This window comes from Telmatherina bonti (genome assembly GCF_933228915.1).
Source record: "Telmatherina bonti genome assembly, chromosome: 12".
NCBI lineage: Eukaryota > Metazoa > Chordata > Actinopteri > Atheriniformes > Telmatherinidae > Telmatherina > Telmatherina bonti.
In genome coordinates this window covers 34373408-34393112 of record NC_136610.1, presented here as the reverse complement: position 1 = coordinate 34393112, position 19705 = coordinate 34373408, and the positions used below count along the sequence as shown (strand labels likewise).

At 37.7% G+C, this 19705-nt stretch overlaps 2 protein-coding genes across 2 annotated transcripts; one reads left to right on the top strand and one right to left on the bottom strand.

Annotated features, from left to right (window-relative positions):
* Positions 1-685: 685 nt before the first annotated feature.
* On the bottom strand, positions 686-7699 carry sybl1 (synaptobrevin-like 1). Its single transcript, XM_079250266.1, has 8 exons — positions 7590-7699; positions 7054-7224; positions 5869-5926; positions 5101-5238; positions 2946-3036; positions 2466-2533; positions 1675-1767; positions 686-1585 (listed from the first exon to the last, which is right to left on the bottom strand). Exons 2-8 carry the CDS (start codon positions 7197-7199, stop codon positions 1517-1519), a joined length of 663 nt encoding a protein of 220 aa, XP_079106392.1. The 5' UTR covers positions 7200-7224; positions 7590-7699; the 3' UTR covers positions 686-1516.
* Positions 7700-9169: 1470 nt separating this feature from the next.
* Positions 9170-19705, top strand: polr1d (RNA polymerase I and III subunit D). The gene is made up of 5 exons (XM_079249773.1): positions 9170-9219; positions 13181-13278; positions 14354-14430; positions 17793-17875; positions 19540-19705. Exons 1-5 carry the CDS (start codon positions 9181-9183, stop codon positions 19612-19614), a joined length of 372 nt encoding a protein of 123 aa, XP_079105899.1. The 5' UTR covers positions 9170-9180; the 3' UTR covers positions 19615-19705.

Here is a 19705-nt window from a genome sequence, read left to right as displayed (position 1 = left end):
AAAGTAGCATTTTTGCTAGGTTTTTTTGTAGCTAACGAGCATAAAGTGCTAGTTAATTTCCGTTTATAATTTATTTATACATGCGTATAAATTTGATAAAACAAATGAATAATTAAATAAATATATAATCTGTCTTACCACTTGCCCAACATGATACATACAATATAAAAGTTAAAGAGCAAAAATTAGCATAGCAACGGCGAAGCTTTACCTGACACACTCGGTCACGGCAGTGAATAATTAGTGTCACCTGCTTCTTTTCTCTTTTTCACAGCATCGTCATCAAACCAAGTCGCAGTTAAAATAAAAAGTTAATTTAGTATTTTTGCGTTCTTAAAAAAGTAAGGGTAAACGGTTAATATAGAACGATAAAACGGTATTTAACAACTTATAGTTACCAGTTATAAACCATTTTGCATGTACGAATATTATCAGTTAAAAGAAGGTATTTATTGTCATTTAGATCAGACTTTGATATTAAAATATACCCCATTACATTAATTTATCCCACCCACTATAACGTTTTACAGCATTATGCAGATCAAATCTCTGTTCCCTTAAAAATAACATGTCACAGCAACCTGTTTCATATTCCAGGTGTGGAGACTTATGTAATGGGATTTTATTCATTTAAATTTTTACAATTATTAAATAATGACATGATCATAAGCAATAAGATGTCAGAAAGCATATCTATATACATTTTTAAAAAAAAGAAAAAAGCGCTTTGAGTTATCAGAAAGAAATATGTGCACACTCAACAGCCATTGAGATGTAAAAGGTAAAAAGGAAGCCATCGCTAAACTCCATTGGCGGCATGAGGTCAAAATCCTCTCACAAATCTAGACTTGCTTTAAAGGAATTATTAAATATCAATCAAATGTACAATATTTATTTGTATGATCATATCTGATATTTTACAACATCCATTTTAGACAATACAACTGGGCTCTGCAATAAAACTAAATAACAATAATTATTTAAAAAAAAAAAACTGCATTAGTTTAGCAAACAAAAAAAGCTTTCAGTTCTATAACTGAGGACCTTCCTGGCAAACCTGTAGTACAACATGGATGCTACAGATGCTTGCAGGTTCTTTATATTTCTGTCGGCATCAAAAAGTAAAGCAGAACAATTAAACTTATCGCTGTGGTTCAATGTGAATGGATGGATTACACGGACATGTGCAGGTCAGCAAGTGCGCAAGACAGGATGAATGCACCATACAAACATTAGACAAAGTTTATTCCACATCAGTGTTAGGCCACATAGTGGCTGTCCTTTACTGTGGATACGAGGTGGGACTCCTAGTCCAGAAGGCAAAGAAATGTGCAGATTTTTTACTGTGAGGGTGAAGGAGGAGGAGAGGAACCGTATTACTTCTGGCGATGTTTCACGTTAGGGAGTAAAGTAAGGAAAGCAGCGATTCCTTTAGTCTGTTGGCAAGCGGGGTTTCCAGGCACTTCTCCCCCTCGTCCCTCTTCCGTTATCTCCTGCTTTCATCCTCATACTCCTCTTATTTCTTGACGCATGAGGGCCAGCTGAGGCCTCCGCAGGCTGCGGAGACAATGATGTAAAGGACCACCTGGGAACAGCACACACAGTTCATCACATTTACTTGCCATCAGTTGAATGATCTAGTGAAGTCTGATAACCGCCGGCGTCCGTACTTACCAGACAAACCAGCACGATAACAATCGTCAGCTTGAGGTTCTTCATGCACATGGCTCGTGCGAGGTTACGGCTCGTGGTTTTAAATGTGACCGACTGGTGAAAAAGCGAGGAAAACATATAATTAGTCACAATATTTATGGAAAAGTAGCTCCCTAAAATTACTTTGAATATATGATTATTTAAATATCACACATGTGGACTCTCTTGTTGATGGTCAACTCTTTAAATCCTCATGCGCCTTATTAACTATTGCTTGCTTTTAATTGTTTTAGTTTAGTGATGTGATTTTATTACGATCTGGAGACTTTTTTAAATGGAAACTTTTAATGTTTTATGTGCACATTTTAGAAATAACCTTGCTTTGCCAGACGTTGTTTAAAGCAAAATGTGTTGCAAAGAAGAGACGTGTTGCTTCGACATTTCTGCTGACGTGGGACTATGGACATCGTTTCTACATGCACGCCTCTGCTCAGGTTTAGGATGAGCTTGACTCAGTTTAACACAGAGTCTCTTTATTTTACAACAAGCTGTAAAACCTCAGGCTTACTGCTTTCAGTTTTTGTTTTTATACTGGTTGAATTTCTCAGTTTGTTTTATCTTTATTGTATCTTTTTAACTGTACGGCCTCGTGATTCTTGCCGTTCGGCCTCGAGTTGTGCAGGTGCTTTTCTTGGCCAGGACAGAAGTCTGTGATCTCAGTAGGACTCTTCTGGTTAAAGACTGGCTAAATAAAATAATAAAATGTATCAGAAAACAAGTAGGAACATGGAATTAACAGCTTTTAAACTCACTGAATCAACCAGATTTTCCGTCTTGTCGATCAGCAGCTCCAGCTTCTCTCCCCTCTGAGCTACCAAGTCTGTACAAAGCACACAGAGCTGACGTGGACTTGTTAGAAACACCAGATAAGCTCAGTGTAATGACCTTAATGTCACAAAGCTTGTAAAATCCACCAGTTTTTCTTCTATACTTCCATTTGGCTTGACTTATGGGCTGCAAAGCTAACTCTAATGCTGAACCTGGGGGTTGCTGGCCTGTGAATGCTGCCTTGTCTGCAGTCATATGGCTGATGACGGAGTTATTTATAGAGAAACCAGTAGACAGACTATAGTTTCTACATTAAATCAGTTCTGACAAGAGCTGCTGTCTGTTGTAGAGAAAACCAGGCATGATTACTGGACAGAAATGTCGCTGCTTACACGTTAAATATTTTTTTACCCTGAAAACATCTCTATACTTTCACTGTAACATAAAACCGGAGAGAAGCTCACCGATGTTGCGGACCATGATGCCCTTCAGGTCATCCACCTGCATCTGAGTCTCTGTGACGCGATCCGGCCCCCGTGGGTCTGAGTGGTGTTTCTACAAAGACAAAATAATATTTTACTTGATAGGGAAATACATGAGTCAGCTTTAGTGGCAGTGGTATCATTTACACCAGACACATTTACTGGGACACATTATCAGAAAAAACAGCTTAATATATAAACAAATAATTACTATTTTGGATGACTTCACTTTACAACTTAGTTTATTTCATTATGCAGCAGCATCCAAAAGCTTTTCAGGGACTTTACAAATGGCAACATCCACTCCTTTCATATGTTTTATAAGTGAGACGCTGATAGAAGGAGGTGGGAGTGTAAAACCAGATCATAAAGGTTCGGTTTATGGTAGAAAATCTCTCTCAGAGTACAGAGACTGTTAAGATGGCTACGTTCTGATCAGGGCTGTGAAGGAGGGTAAGAGAGGTTCTGTAGTCTCTGGGTCGATGCACAGCGAGGGAATGGACCCTCTAAAAGTCCATTGTCTCTCAGGAAATCTCCTGTTGTTAAATTGCGACTCAAAATGTGTCAATAATCATTTATTCAACACTCTTATTAAAACTCAGTTTTACTATTTTGATGCATTAAGTGGTTCCGCCGTGTTTTACTGCAGATCTTCTTTTCTTCTCTTATTTCACTGCATATAAACAAAGCTTTAAAAGTAGCACTACTTAGAACAGGGGTGTCCAGCTCCAGTCCTCCAGGCCCACAATCCTGCAGGTTTTCCATGTATCCCTGCTCCAACATACTTGACTCTAATGTATCAGTCATTATGCAGAACATCATAGGCTGTTGGAGCTGTTTAAAGGAAAGCTGGTGTGTTGCAACCGGGTTGCGCCAAAAACCTGCAGGACAGCGGTCCTTGAGGACCAACTCTGGACACCCCCGACGTAGAATTACACATTTTCCCCAAAACAAAACAAAGTCTGAGGTTTTCTTCCCTCTTATTGTAAAACTGGTAAACCTCTTAAATAATCTAAAGCTTAACCCCTTAAAATCCTGCAATTTTCTCCTAAAAAGTGTTTTTATAAGTGGATAAGACTAGTTGTGGACGGACTACTTTAATGGACCGTGGCTAATGTAAGAGGGCGCTCTTCTCGCAGTATCATCTGCTACTGGAAGGCTTCAGAGACAAACCGCATTTGTGACTGGTCTGAAATATGTGTTTACTAAATCTACAGCAATGGTTGAAGCCTGGAATGGTTCACATCACACACATCTCAAGAATCTTAGCTTACCTATAGTTTAGAACGTCTAGAGGTGCTTGGAAAGGTTACTGAGTAAAATATTTATTTCTGACATGCTGCACACAGGACATCTGGTAACAACGGGTTAAATTTTCAGAGATTTATCGAATCTCTTCTTAAAGTTTTGTTAAATTGAGTGAAGAGTCCCTGAATGAAAAGTTCTGGGTCAAAACAAAACATGAGGTCACACCAAAAGGTCTTCACATTTGTATAAGTCTCGCCACAGAGCAGGTCTGATCATCCCAAACACAGCTCTGACAGAGCAGAATTATATGAACTTTATTTCTGTGCTGTAAGATCTAAAAAAAACAAAAAAAAAAACCCCAAAAAGTAAAAGATATTCAGTAGCGTGCACTGATAAGATTAGACAACAGTCCTGTTCACATACAGGTTGTGCCTTTAAGGTGGGAAAGAACCTTTTTGTTCCATCAAAAACCAGACCAGGCTGGTTTCCTAACTGTTCTGTTGCTTTAATGCAAATCTCCTTAAGCCACACGGTTAATACCAAGTACGTTTCAGAAACTTCTGCAGGTTCAGGTGAGCTCATTCCAGAGACTGAATTTGCTCCCAGAAAGCATCTGAACAGAAGATAACAGAATGAAGGGCTTACTAGATAAACCGCATTTCATCTCCAACCATTCAACAGAGGTAAGAGTCCGACCTGAAAGCATAGAGCTTCTCTTGTTTCCTTCCGCTACAGAAAACCCCAAAAGAATGTGACTTATCTACCGAAGTTTTGTTGTTTGAAGGAATTTAAACACTTCAAAGACTGATTATACCAAATAATGATCTTTTTATCTATTAGAAAATAAAGTTAAGTGTGTCTACTGTAACAGAAACGTAGTCGTACTCACCATCTGAGCGGCCAGCGTCGAGGAGAACTCGCTGTTCATGGCGTAGGGGAGAGCCGTTTGTGCTCGGGACCCATATGTTGTCTGGAATCGCTTCTTGACTTCCCCAAGGAAGCTGAACGCACGCGATCTCTCAAAGTCCTTCCATAAACAAGATTAAATATTATTTTACCTTAACTTTTATGATATATTTTTAACAAAAAAAAAAAAAAGGATGTATATATGTTCATTTCTCTGCATGCCCTTACCTTATTTGTAAAATAGTTGTATTTCTACTTTTGTATTATTATTCAGTGTTTTATTTTTATTATTCAGCACCTTATAACCGAAACAAGTTCCTAGTCTGTGAATTGTTCAACGACAATGGCAATGGAAGTCTTTCTGATTCTGATTTTACACTTATTTACCTTTAAAGTACTTGTTAGCTAACTTATGTTTACAGTACACAACCATTCAAAGGTTTGGGATGACGTTCATATTTAATCCAATGAAAACATGATCCCAAACTTTTGAGCCGTTTTGTATGTCAGATGGGAAATGAGGAGGATACAACAGTTTTGGTCTTATTCTGAGATTGTACAGTCGCTTCAATCCCAACACAAGTTCTTATGATCACATATCAACAAGTTTATTACATAATTTCATGGATTAAATTCATGCCTCAAGCATTGATGTAATTTCATAAAAGCTTATTCATTAATGAAAAGAAAAAAACAATCAGACACCATGGCAACAAAAAGAAACATCTCACATCTGAAACAAAATACTTACATCATCAGTGATGCACAGGTATATGATCCTGTCATGGCAGATGTAATGAAAGAGATAGCTAAAAAAAGAAAAGAAAAGGGAGATGTGTCACATGACAACTTTCATCAAATCAAACTTTATTTGTATAGCACTTTTCATACAAAAGCATATCAAAGTGCTTAACATTAAAAAGTTAAAAATAGTTTGACATTTAAAAACACACGCACACACACAAACAACCCTTCCCCTGATGCCAAAATAAAAACTAATAACTTCAGGATTCTGTCATCTGTATCTGACTTGACACTGCTGTGAGGAAACAACATCTGGGGAGTCCGTCCATGTCAGGAGCCGCCCCAGGAGTGACCAACAGAGACGCAGTCATGGGGAACGCCCAGGCCGGGGTCCACACCACAGGCATATTTTTTGTGCCATTTCACGTCATATTCCCCGCCGTGTGACACGGAAAAAATTACTTTGACAAACCCTCTCACAGTCTCCTTGAACAGGTTTAACCCAGGAATAAATGCTTTCCCAGTCTTTTTTAGTAACAACACTTTCTTTTCTTCACTGCGTCGTCTCCCTGTCCTCCATGATCAATTGGTGTATTTATTTATTTTCGTTAGTGGGTGCACCAGTTCATCCTAGATGCGCATTAAGTCTGATTGACATGAGTGTAACTCAAATCAGCAGGCGATGTGATGCGACAGCCGTCAAATCTTGTGCCACACACAATTGGTAAAATCCATTTTTTTTGTTTTGTTTGTTTTTTCACAAAAGTGAAGACTAGTTGGAACAATGCACCCCGTTTTGTGGGACGTGTGAAAAGTAATAGAAATGCGGGACTAACCAGCACGAAGAGTGACATGGCCAGATGTCACTCTTCGTGCTGGTTAGTCCCGTTAGTCCTAGGTATGAACCAAGACCTTTATTCTGTTGTTACGTTAACAAAAACAAAAAGTTTCATGCTGAATATGAAAGGAAACAAAGCCCTAGACCTTTATTATTCTCATGAAAAGCTATTCATTTTTTATCAGCTTGAAGAAAAAACAAAAATCTAAAATTTGCGATCAAGCGGTGGGGTCCATGCCATTGTCTTTCATAGGGCCCAAAATTTCCTGGCGCCGCCCCTGGTAAAGCACTTTGAATGGTCTTGTACATGAAAGGGGCTGTACAAATAAACTTGCCTTTCCTTGCCTCTCCTACCTGCCGTGGCTGTAGGTCAGCTTGTTGTTCTCTGAGGGTATTTTGGCTAAAATTTGTTCAGTCACTTCCAGGAAGTTTCCACCACACCATGCATGTTTGGCCAGTATTGTGGTTCCACGAGCCACCACAGCAAACAGGATTGCCATGGCAAAAGTTCAGCTTTCTGACCTGCTGTTGGGGAAATGACAATAATAATTATGACTGGCCAGCAAAATAAGTTACAGAAAGAATGATAATAAACACTGGAAAATAAAAGCATGACAATTATCACATGATATTGTATTACTATTATTAGTTAGTATTATTAGTATTAGTTACTATCATTAGTATTATTGTATTGTATGGCATCTGAATTAATGAGAATTAAAAGACAAAAGCTAGTAAAGCGATGGCTGAGACAACAGGCTAATAATGTTTTAAACCAAAATATATGTAGAAACGTTTTGGGAGGTAGTTATTTGATGAAGAAAATATTGACTACAGTCTTTAGCAACGGAGCTAGCGCACTTTACAGACATAAAAACACAATGTTTTACCTCGATGTGTCAGCGACGTTTAAAGTGGATCATTTAACTCTTAATTCCCACATCTAAAAATGTTCCTGCCGCTAACAGGCTAGCTAATCCCTTTCGAGTGACTTCTGCTCTGCAAATCTTCCAGAACGGAAACAAAGCCGCGCTGACTGTTGGGTAATGTAGTTCTTTGCGCATCCATTTGCCATGGAGTCAACGGTAATGTGTCACTCTTGGAACTACATTTTTTTTTTACAGACTAGCGACGCTGAGGTTTCATGGTCACGTGTTTTTATACGTACATCTAATTACGGTTGTCGTGACAGGCTGCGTAATAAACTTTCTTTGTGTCCGCTTTTTTGTCTTACAGGCGACTTGCATCATTCCACTTTGTAGCAGTTGGCTGTTTTTTGCTGCAAATACGACTCAGAGACCTTGTTGACATACAATTTAAAGAGAGAGAGAAATAAAGTAAAAAAGAAACAAAATTAGACAGAAAATAAAAGAAATACTAAATAAATAAAGAAAGAAAGACAGAAAGAAATAAAAACACAAAACTATTTTTTAAATAAATATAATGCAAATGCCAACCGTTTTAACAGCTTTCTTGTTTTGCATTTAAAGGATAGTTTAAATATACTGTTTCATTTAAGTTTTTAGCACCAGGAAAAATCGTTTATTGTTTGTGACTTTGTATTTGTATATGTGAAACTTGGAAAAAATAATAAGAGATTTACCAGAAAGAAGGCATCACTGTTTTTCCCATTGTCGCTAAAATAAACAAGAATAACATTGTTAATAACGTTGTTGTAACATAGAGAGATATCAGAAAATAACTACAAATGAGTCTTTCCAGAGCTGATGTGTGAACCCACAGGACCATAAAGAAGTGAGACAGTTACAAGATGCAGATCATAAAAAGAGCATGTTACATCAGTGTCATTCTTAAGTTTATTCAGGCGTACATTAGTGGCATAAAATTTGTGGAGCGTTTGGAATGCAACCTCTTTGACTTAGTTAAAACGAACTTCTGGGGAAAAGACTGGACTTTCTCCCAATCTGAACATAAACTTATTCCAGTAGAAAGTTGCAGGACAAATAGAGACAAAGTCAGTCTGAAACAATCAATTTTTTTATTTTTTTATTTAGGGCTTTAAGGGTAGAGAAATAGATTTTACCTAATGGAAGTTGAGTTGGATCTGGAGGTAACATGGATGATGATGAAGCATTATCCTAAATAAAGTATGGAGGCCAGAAGGGACAGCATCAAAAACTACAGTGAATTCTTTTTGGCCTCACTGGGATTTTATTCCGGGCAAGGAATTCTGAACCCTTTTTAAAGAGCTAACTAACCAATTATCCTAAAATAGTGACTTGTTCTAAAAGACAATATTAAAATTGTTCCATAGGTTTTATTACTGTAGGTGTCTGAAAAGTATATATATATATATATATATATATATATATATATATATATATATATATATATATATATATATATATATATACATATATATATATATATATAAATATACACACACACACTATCTGGAAGGAGACCTGCTTCCTGTCAGACAGCTCTGAGGGTAAACATATTGTCATCAGAACGTAAAGCATGGCCGCTGAGAGTGAAAAGAAACGAGTACTTGAGATGGTAAGAGGATAAAATACTTCATGCCCTGGAAGTGTATTCAGATATACGTGTTTAATCTCGTTAAAGAATGCTGGGAGGCAGTAGTTTGGTACAGTAAACTATGAGAAGCATGTCGCTGCTTGGTTTTACCCCTCACGTGGGCAGCGGTAGAAGTTGGCACGAGCAGTAATTCCACCTTAACACTAAAGTTCTCCAATTCCTGCAGTTATAACTCTGGTTTTGTGGTAGTTAACGTGACCTGTAACGCTTCTATTTGCATGTAATAATCAGCTTCTTTCTGGGTCTTTGGCTAACTAATAGTTCATCCACTGGGTGTCAGTATCTGAGACCATACTGGTCCTGGATCTTCTCCCACTGGGCTGCTGAGCTTGTATTTAAAGCAATGCTCATACAAACTGTCTCTCAATGCAGCTGATTCTCCCACTGACTTAATATTGTCTTGGAAAGATGTTTGGGACAAGTCATGTAACATAAACAAAGTCTTTCCCTTTTATTTTTAAAATTTGGTCATATTTTAATGACATAAAATCCATTAAAAACCATTCAGACAACATTTAACAGCTTATTTAAAATATGAACTTAAACGCTTACATAAGGGGAGAACATAAACACATTGAGACATGGCTACTGTGCTTTTTCCATGACTTTAAATACCTAATGTGCAATAGAAATAAGTATTCTCTCTAATATGAAGTAACTATTTAACTAATATGTAATATTGGATCCAAAATAACTAGTTAAACTTAACATGTTTTTATTAATTCTTAAAAACAGGCCAGTTTGTAAGAAGTTTAATCTGTCACAATCCCAACACAAGTTTATGTGAAAGCTGGATACGAACAGTGAACAAAATTGTTGGTACCTTTCGGTCATGAAATTAAATCTCACAATGGTCACAGAAATCACTTGAATCTGACAAAAGTCTTTAAAAAATCCTATGAAATTAAACGCTTCGCTACACTTCAACAGAATGATATAAAAATAAATAAATAAATTATGGTACCCTTAACTTAATATGTTGTTGCACAACATTTTGGGGCGATCACTGCATTCAGACATTTTCTGTAACCGTCGCTGAGACTTCTGCACCTGCCAGCAGGTATTTTGGCTCCTCATGAACAAACTACTGTCTCAGGTTTGAAGGGAACCTTTTCCAGACGCCATGTTTCAGATCTTTCCAAACATGCTCAGTAGGGTTTAGGTCAGGGCTCATGTTTTGGCTCATTGGATACGGTTACATGGTGTTTTTTAATTCGGAATTAATAATTCCGAATTAAATAATTCGAAATTAAATTATTCTCCTACGAGTTTACATGAAAATAATAATTCCGAATGAACATTCACATGAAACACGTCCTCACTTAATTCCTCTTTAGAGCGGCGGGTTGGGAAGGGTTCTGATTGGACAGAGGGTGCACGTGACGTCTGACGTATACCGGAAATAAACAAAGTTGGCTCCTTGCTTCGTGTCTTTTTAGTCGTAACTTGTAAAAACTACATAATAAGTTCCAGTTTCGCCGTTATTTTTATTATAAATGTGAAGTAGCAGCTCAACACCAGCATACTACTTCACTTTCTGCAGCAACTGAGAAGAAGAAGAAAGATAGACCACCGAACACGGGAGGTAAAACAACGCACGTCATCGGGACGAGGCAACGAGCATGCTCAGAACGACCGGAATTAACTTAGAGTGGAATGAAGGTTTACATGACAGAGGAATTGAATAGTTCGGGATTAAAATGTGAATAAACCAGACACTTACATCGGAGTTAAGTTTAAAAAAATGTGGCACTAAGAAACTCAAAAACACACTGGTACTGGATTTCCACAGTTTCATTTATTGAACTTACCGACCTTACGAAGCCCAGTTGGACGGCTACTTCCTCATCATACATGAATAAAACAGAAGCTACACAACCCGCCTATTACTATGAGATCTGGAACCAAAACGAGCAGAGCGTTCTTCTAGAAAAAATGTCATTCTCCACGAGGCGACGTCCCAATCTGCTGGGCGCTGTCTGATGGCATCACTAATAGTGGTGTTCGTAAAGTGTTTGTAAAGGGTTGTTCCACAATTACGACTGTTACAAGTATTTGAGCAGCAGACTGTGATTGGTCCATCAATCCTGTCTGTGATTGGTAGACAAGCTGGTCCAACCTATATGCAACAGTTTTCCTTTCTTTGTTTATCTTTAGCTTCTTTAGGTTAGCTGTTCTACTTGCCCAAATAGTTTACCAGTTCTAGTTTTATAATGAATGAAAGGAGCAGAAGTTAAAAATATTTGGTTGCAGCGACACAGATTTGCTCAGTTTTCTGTAGGTTGGTCTGTAGAGGTGTGCAGTACCTTACTGTTCGATTCCATGTCGATTCAAGATGCTGTGATTAGATTATTAAAAGATTATCAGCATTTTCATTAGGGGTGGGAAAATCGAATCGAAAAATCGAAAATCAGGATTTTTTTGCTTCACAATTTTAAAAATCGATTTTTTTAAAACAAATAAAAATAGTTCATAATAAAATTTCTAATTTTTTGTTGTTTTAATTGATCTTTTAACTTGTCGTCTTGGGGATTATAGCAGCAGAATGATGGTCTTGCTACTGTGTTGTTTTTTCCTAATTAAAATCAAGAAAAATGACGAGCAAAAAAAATAAGTTTTACACATTTATCTTGTTTTTAATCTACAAAAATCAGCAATATTGAAGAATTGTGAGAATCGCAATTTAAATTGAATCGCCACCCAAAAAATCTGAATCGAATCGGGACAAAAGCATATTGTCACAGTTTCTAATCTTTTTTTCACATTCTCACTCTGTGGCTACATTTACACAACTTTATACTTTTTTCAGTATCTGTTAATTCATGTAACCAAATCTTTTATTTATGTGGAATTACAAACAATTTCAACACATATCAAACACGTTTTTCATATTTTCTATAAATGTTTTCCTGGAATCTTCCGGATAAATGTGTTAGCAATAGTTGGGAACAGCAACTTTCTCTAACCGGGCTGGAACAGAGCCGCTGTCACGTGTTTGTTGTATTATTATTCAGTTGTGTACATGTGTATTCATCCCCTTTCATTAAAGAAAAGACTGAATGTACAACAGTCACTCAAATAACTGGAGACTTAAAAAAGGAACAATAACTAAAAATTTGCAAAAATATAATTTAGTAATATAAGACACTGTTTTTTCATTTAATAGAGTTTAAGAAAGGAAAAAAACCAAACAAACAACTTGGTCCTGGACAAATTAGAGACTTTTCTGTTGAACAGTGGGACAAAATACCTGTCAACAGGTGCAGAAGTCTGACTGAGAGGAACAGAAAACACCTGACTGGAGCGGAAACATTAAAGGATTGTTCAACTAAATATTACTTTATGAGTGATGTAATATATAATAAATTATCTTATTTGTTTGCTTTTTAAAAAAATATTTCTATTGAACCAGAATTAGAAAATAATGTAATTATTTTCATAAAATTTTTATTTATTATTACTTTAGTCAATTTCAGCTTATTTTACAGGCAGCTGTTTTTTTTCCTTCTTTAATAAAAGGGTATGAGTAAATTTGAGCACAACTGTAAGTAAGTCTTGTCTGTTGATATGATCGTAATCGTAATATGATCAGTGATCGTAGCTGCAAGGCTAGCAGCTAGCGGCTAGCCTTCTGCTGTCTGTTGTTTACTGTTTGCAGCCCGGACACTTTAGGTGGACGGACCCGTCCGTCTCTTTAAAATGCCTGGGTGTCAGCGTAACTTTTAGCTTCCTGACACATTTTACAGCCGCATTTCTGTCACTTAATTATAATGAAAATGAATTTTGAACATTCATGAGTTGGATTTGAATCGGCCGTGTTGCATCCAGATTAATCGATTAAACGGTGAGTCGTCCCCCCCCCCCCCCCCCCCCCCATTTGCTGATGTGATTATTTATTTAGGGAGTGTTTCTTGTGTTTCAGGTGCAGGCTGATGGGGCAGACGAGGGCTGTGTGACGTTCGTACTGCACAATGAAGACCATACGTTGGGCAACTCCCTCAGATATATGATCATGAAGAAGTGTGTGTTTTTTTCTTTTGCTTTTGCACACTGAAGCTTTAAACAGAATCCAGTTCAGCTTTATTTGTATAGCGCCACTTCACAACAATGTTGTCATTTTATACACATCATTTCAAGCCAATTCATACATATCCTATAATAGAAACCAACTGATTGTATTGAGTCATGACTTCCATCCAATTCCCCATCCTGAGCTACGTGGCGACAGTGGGAAGGAAAAAACTCCCCTTTAACAGGAAGAAAACCTCCGACAGAACCCGGCTCAGGGAGGGCAGCCATCTGCCTCGACTGGTTGGGGTGGAGAGGACAGGAAAGACAGATCAACATGTACAACTGCACTTATTCAGGAAGACCTGCGGAAAAAAGAAGATATAAGTTAGAGACGGCAATATTGGCATATATTTATATATTAGAGTAATAGAGCGAGGTACTTCTCAGTGCATCAGGTAACATCCCCATTGCTACATAAGTAATGGATGGCTAGACTACCCAGAACTATAAGAGCAATGAGCAGAACCTGGACAGTTGGGTCCCATACATGCAGACTCCAACTCAGGAGATGCTCATATTCTAACTATAAGAATCATGGAAAAGGAAGGTTTTCAGCTCGATCTTAAAGGTGTGGAGGGAGTCTGCCTCCCGAACCCACGGTGGGAGCTGGTTCCATAAGAGAGGAGCCTGATAGCTAAAGTTCCCATAGTACTCTTTGAGACTCCGGGAACCACCAGTAAACCTGCAGTCTGAAGCACAGAAAAGTCACGTATTCGTTCTGTTTTCTTTTTGTATTTAAATCTTCAATCACCCCGCACACACTCCTCACACACCCTGCACACACCAACACAATGTGTTGTCGTTTGACCCTGTGATGACTGCACGCCTGTCTATCCCCTGATGCACAGAGATAATAATGATATCAGCTCATGATTCGTGATTCCTCGTTGTTTCCTGTGTTTTGGTTTGGCCCGCCAGAGCCAGCTGAAAGACTGTTTAGCACTTTTCCACTCACACGCCTTTTAAGCGAAACATTGATAATAATCACACGTCTCGCTTCGACTTTCCTGTTTTCTTTTGTCAGCCCGGACGTGGAGTTCTGCGGCTACACCATCACCCATCCGTCTGAGAGCAAGATCAACTTTCGCATTCAGACACGAGGTCAGAGGCGAGCCTGGAACACACATCACACCTTGTTGTTTGTCTCTCACAATCAGGTTTCTTATTTATATTTAGCTTTGCACACATGCAGGAGAGCGAGAGAGCAAATATGTTCAGGCTGTGTTGCAAAGTAAACATGCTGATTGGAAACCGGTGCCTTAACTTAAGCCAGTCAGATGGACAAGAAAGGCCAGTGTCGCTGTCTTTAGTCGCATGCATGCTCTCTTCTTAAGAGCTGTCATGACTTTGGTACAAAAAAAGAAGAAAAGATCGCCTGTAAGGCATTTTCCTTTTGCACAACTACATTTGCATCACATGAAAGGACTCCACAAGAATAAGAAAACAACTTCTTGCTGTTATTGAGCTAAGTTTCTGGATACATCGAGGATCTGTCCTCATTTCTTCATCTCAGCAAAACACAATTACCTCGCAGGCATCAGGAAACCGCCCCCCCGTTTCCCCCTGCCTGCAGACATCACGTTGCGTTTCCAGGCTATGCTGCTGTGTTTATTTCTGTCATTACTATTCCCCGCCATGACCGCCGAGAAAAAGCTGGATGAAAATCAACCATGTGAACTGATCAAAAGACAATTCTGTTCATTCATTAGCTTTTATTCCTACATTTTTTTGGGTGATTAATTACATTATCATAACAAAATAATCCTGCTAAATGTGACTTGGAGTGGAAAAAAATACTTTTTCCATTTATGGAGCTTAAAAAGTAAGAATATTAAGTTGTATGATCCGCCGTTATTGGTTACAATGAGTTAGTCTTTATATGAGAAATGCAATAGAGGAGCCATTTCCTGATAAATGGATTAAATATGCTTTGAGCTCCTTTATTAGATTTTGGTTAGAAATGTCAGCATGAATAGAATGAATTGTTTATAAAGAATAAAAAGGGACATTCATAATAATCGATGTGCTGTTTTTCTATATTTATTTCAATCTTATGTAAGCAACAATAAGCTCCAACTTCTGAGACTACGAAGGAAAATACCTCATTTTGTATATGTTTTAACGCAATAAAACATTTAAAATCACAAATTATGACAAACTCAGCAGCTTAAGTAAAAAACTAAACGTTAATAAAAAGATGTGGCTTAAATAATGTGTTTTTACTCCTGTTTCCATCTGAAATGAACTAATGTGGACGTTATCCGGCGATAAACGGGGGAAAGGCGTGCTCATCCGTTGGCTTACAGCTTAATGGGATGATAACTGCAGCTCTTGCGTGTCATGCTGTGTGTGTTGTACTGCAGCTGAACCTGAGCTGCTCGTCATGTCGGGAATGTTCGGCTTGTTTCTCTCTCAGCGATGTGCTCAGCGGGGTCACGGTTAAGTGATTCTGGGGGAAAGTCCATCATCTTTGTAACCGCTCAACTATGCATGCATTGATTGAACTAACGGAGGAAATGACAATTCCCTCGATAATAAGAAATCTGCTCCAGGTATATTTGTAGACATCAGTAAAGCATTTGATACAATAAGTCATAAAATATTGATTGGTAAATTGGAAAAATATGGTGTTGGGGGATTGGTGCTGGACTGGGAGAAAAACTATCTGACTAACAGGAAGCAGTTTGTGGAACTGGGGGAATATCAGTCATGCTGTTTGGACATTGGATGTGGTGTACCACAAGGATCAGTTTTGGGCCCAAAATGATTTATAATTTAAATTAATGACATGTATAATATCTCAATTGCTCGAGTTTATCTTGTTTGCTGATGACACAAATATAGTTGGTTCTGGTGATAATCTGAAGGAATTTATGGACATGGTTAATGCAGAACTCAGAAAAATTATATATATTGGTTTGATAAAAATAAGCTATTATTGAACTTAAATAAGACCAAATTTATGATATTCATTAACAATAAAATAAACCAAAGTGTACAAATACTGATAGATGGTGTTCATGACATAAAGATTTTTAGGGGTAATAATTAGAGCTGTGATGATATGCTTTTGTCCCGATTCGATTCTGATCTTTTTGGGTGCCGATTCGATTTAAATTGCGATTCTTGCAATTCTTCGATATTGCTCATTTTTGTAGACTAAAAATTTTTCTTGATTTCAGTTTGGAAAAAAACAACACAGTACCCAGACCATCATTCTGCTGCTATAACGCCCAAGTAAAAAAGTAAAAAGATCAATAAAAACAATAAAAAAGACAAAAAAATTATAATGCCTTATTTTTATTTATTCGAAAAAAAAATCTATTTTAAAATTGTGAAGCGGAAAAAAATTCCGATTTTGATTTTTCAATTCGACTTTCCCACCCCGAGTAATAATTGATGACAAACTTAGCTGGAAGTTGCATATTAAATTAATTTGCAACAAGCTATCAAGAAACATATCAATAATGGCTTAAGTAAGTAATTTTATAAACCACAAAGCACTCCACATACTGCACTGTTCCATGGTCTCACCATATTCCATTTACTGTATAGAGGTTTGGGGGTAAAACTTATAAAAGTTCACTGGAGCCACTATTTAAACTGCAAAAAAGAGCAATTCGAGTAATCCATAAAGCTGGTTACCTTGAATTAAGTCTAAAATATTAAAATTACATGATATTATAGACTTTTATACAGTAGTATTTAAAAAAAAAAAAAAAGTCAAGATAAACTTACTGCCTTGCCACCTGCAAGCAATGTTTCTGAAAAGAAGCGGGGTGAGTTTAACCTTACAGACAGGTCTGAATTTAATATACGGCGTTACTGAACCACTAAAAAAAGGATTTAGTATCACAATTAATGGAGTGAGACGCTGGAACGGATTGAATGTGGAGATGAAACATTGTCCAAACATCACCCTATTTAAAAAAAACTATAAATATAGTTTATTTAAAAGGTATGGGAGTGAGTAGGCCTAATATGCCTTTTCAGGGAGCACGTTTGGCGGATTATGTGGCGGTTTTTACGCACGGATGGATCGTGAATTGTAGCAAATATGATGGAGTATTGTTTGTTGTCATGTTTTGGATTGTGTGATCATGGATAGTGTAGTCTGGGGTATGTGTGAGTTAAGCACGGTCTGAAGTTGTAATTACGTATTTACATCTGGATTTATGCTGTGTAGTTAGTGTGAGTATATGATGTGTAGAAAGGGGTAGGATTTAATAAGTTTTACACCTCTTCCTACTCCTTTTCGAACATATAGATTACTCCCTTTAGTTTATGCATGACTTGTGTGTGACCTCTTAATTTTGATTGCTTTGTCGTTTTATACCCATGTTTGAGTTGATCTAATTACTGTTCGAAGTAAACAGATAAATGAAAAAGAATGAATAAATTGGTTGCTTTTCTTGCTGTCCATGTTGGTGGTTTTGATCAGAGTCGCCCGCTGTCGGTTTCAGGTGGAATTCCAGCTGTAGAGCCGCTGAGAAAGGGCCTGAATGACCTCCATGAAGTTTGTCAACATGTTCTCAACACCTTTCAGGTACACCTGCGTGTCTGTTTCCTGCCTGTTTTCCATCAGTTTGTCTCAACTTAACTCGCCTCGACTCGTCTCAGCTTGGTCCGGTTTCTTTTCCATTACAGGTCTAAAAGGGGCGGGGTTTGTGTGAAATCACTGTGATGTCAGTGTTGTGCACGACAAGCTCTATAACAGCACAGGAGGACCTAGTGGCAATCTGCTACTTGGTCTGCAGCTCGCCGGTCGCCGACCATGAATCGTATCCATTTGTTGGAACCACTTCCAGTCTCGTCTGTTTGACCATTGTCAGACCATCGTGGTCCTTGAGCTGCCGATAGTCACTTTGGAGCTTTTTAAGCTTCTCTCGCCGCTGCTGTGTCAATACTACCCGTAGACATTGAGTCGGAAAGCTCTTGATAGATTTTTTAAATTTGTGTCGCACCATCTAGTTCCCTCTGTATCCTTTCCTCATTGCATACAAAGAAACGTCTCCACCTCAACGTTGGACCACAGAGCAGGCTTTCGCTGCGCCATTGCATGTTACGTAACGTAAAGAATTTACGAGTTGGAGTCGCTCTTCCAGTGATATAACTCTGACCTCTGATTGGCCGCGTCCCTGACCAATAGCGGCATGCAGTCTGGCGACGTCACACACAACCCGACTCAGCTCGCTTAGAACCTGGGCTGAGAAGTTGCAGAAAAAGTACCGGTAAACGGGTCCAAAGCCGAGTGGAAAACCCTCCAAACCGAGCCGAGGCGAGTTAAGCTGAGACCAGCTGATACTGGGAAAGGACCATTAGATAATGGGAATAAAAAACCAGCAGTGGACTGTTAACCGAGTCCAGTCCCGCGACAATCCAAATCAGATGACTTCTAACAATTTATTGATTTATTAATTTATTGAATTTTCCTTTGGGGATTAATAAAGTTTTTTTTTTAAATTTAATTTCATTACTATTTTTTTTCTCTTTTGCATTTTTTAAAATGTAATTTTTCAAAAAATAAATAGTCTTTTCCCAGTGGGATTTCAGGGATGTTAAATCAAACCACCTTAAAGGTAATTCATGCTTGACACAGAAGATAATTTATACGTCTAATGGTTTTATGTTTATTAATGTTTTAATAATATCTTACAGTCGTTGGCATCTGGTTACAGACAGCACTTTGTCTGAGCTCCGGTTGTTTTTAAAGGACTTTATAAATAAAGTTCTTATGGTAGAAATGCATTGATTCATTGATTCAGCAGCATCAGTCCAAAATAAAAATATCAATCAGCAATCATTTGTAATGAAATGAAATGAAAATTACTTTAATTATTTTTAAAGGAAAATTCAGTAAAATGTGTGAAGTAAAATAAAATGGTAAAGTAAAACGTGCTTAATAAAAAAAACACATGGAATTGTTTATATTTGCTTTGTTCTAACAGCCAAAATATCTTTTTATAATCATAATTTTAATGTAATTGGAATAACGTTGAACTTATTTCTTCCCATTTCGTGTTTATTTCTGCAGCAATGATGAAAATACTCGACATAGTTTGGATGAGCTTGTTAAGAGTGAAACGATTAGAAAATGACGTTTAATGGATCGTTCTTGTCCAGATTCGGGTTGTAATCCGGTAAATATCAGAACATTGTTTTCTTTGCAAGCAGCGCCTGGGCTCCATGTGTTTTCCATTTCTGTTTCAGGCTCGAGTTAATGAGTTCAAAGAAAGAGAGGAGCAGCCCATGGAGCTGCCGGCGTCGCCTGCGCAGGACTGCTGAGCTGTAGACGCTGAATAACCTGCTAACGTTTGTAAAACTTCTTCTCCGATAGAGGAGAGAGTCCTCCTGAAAAGTCAGATAATGTCACAGT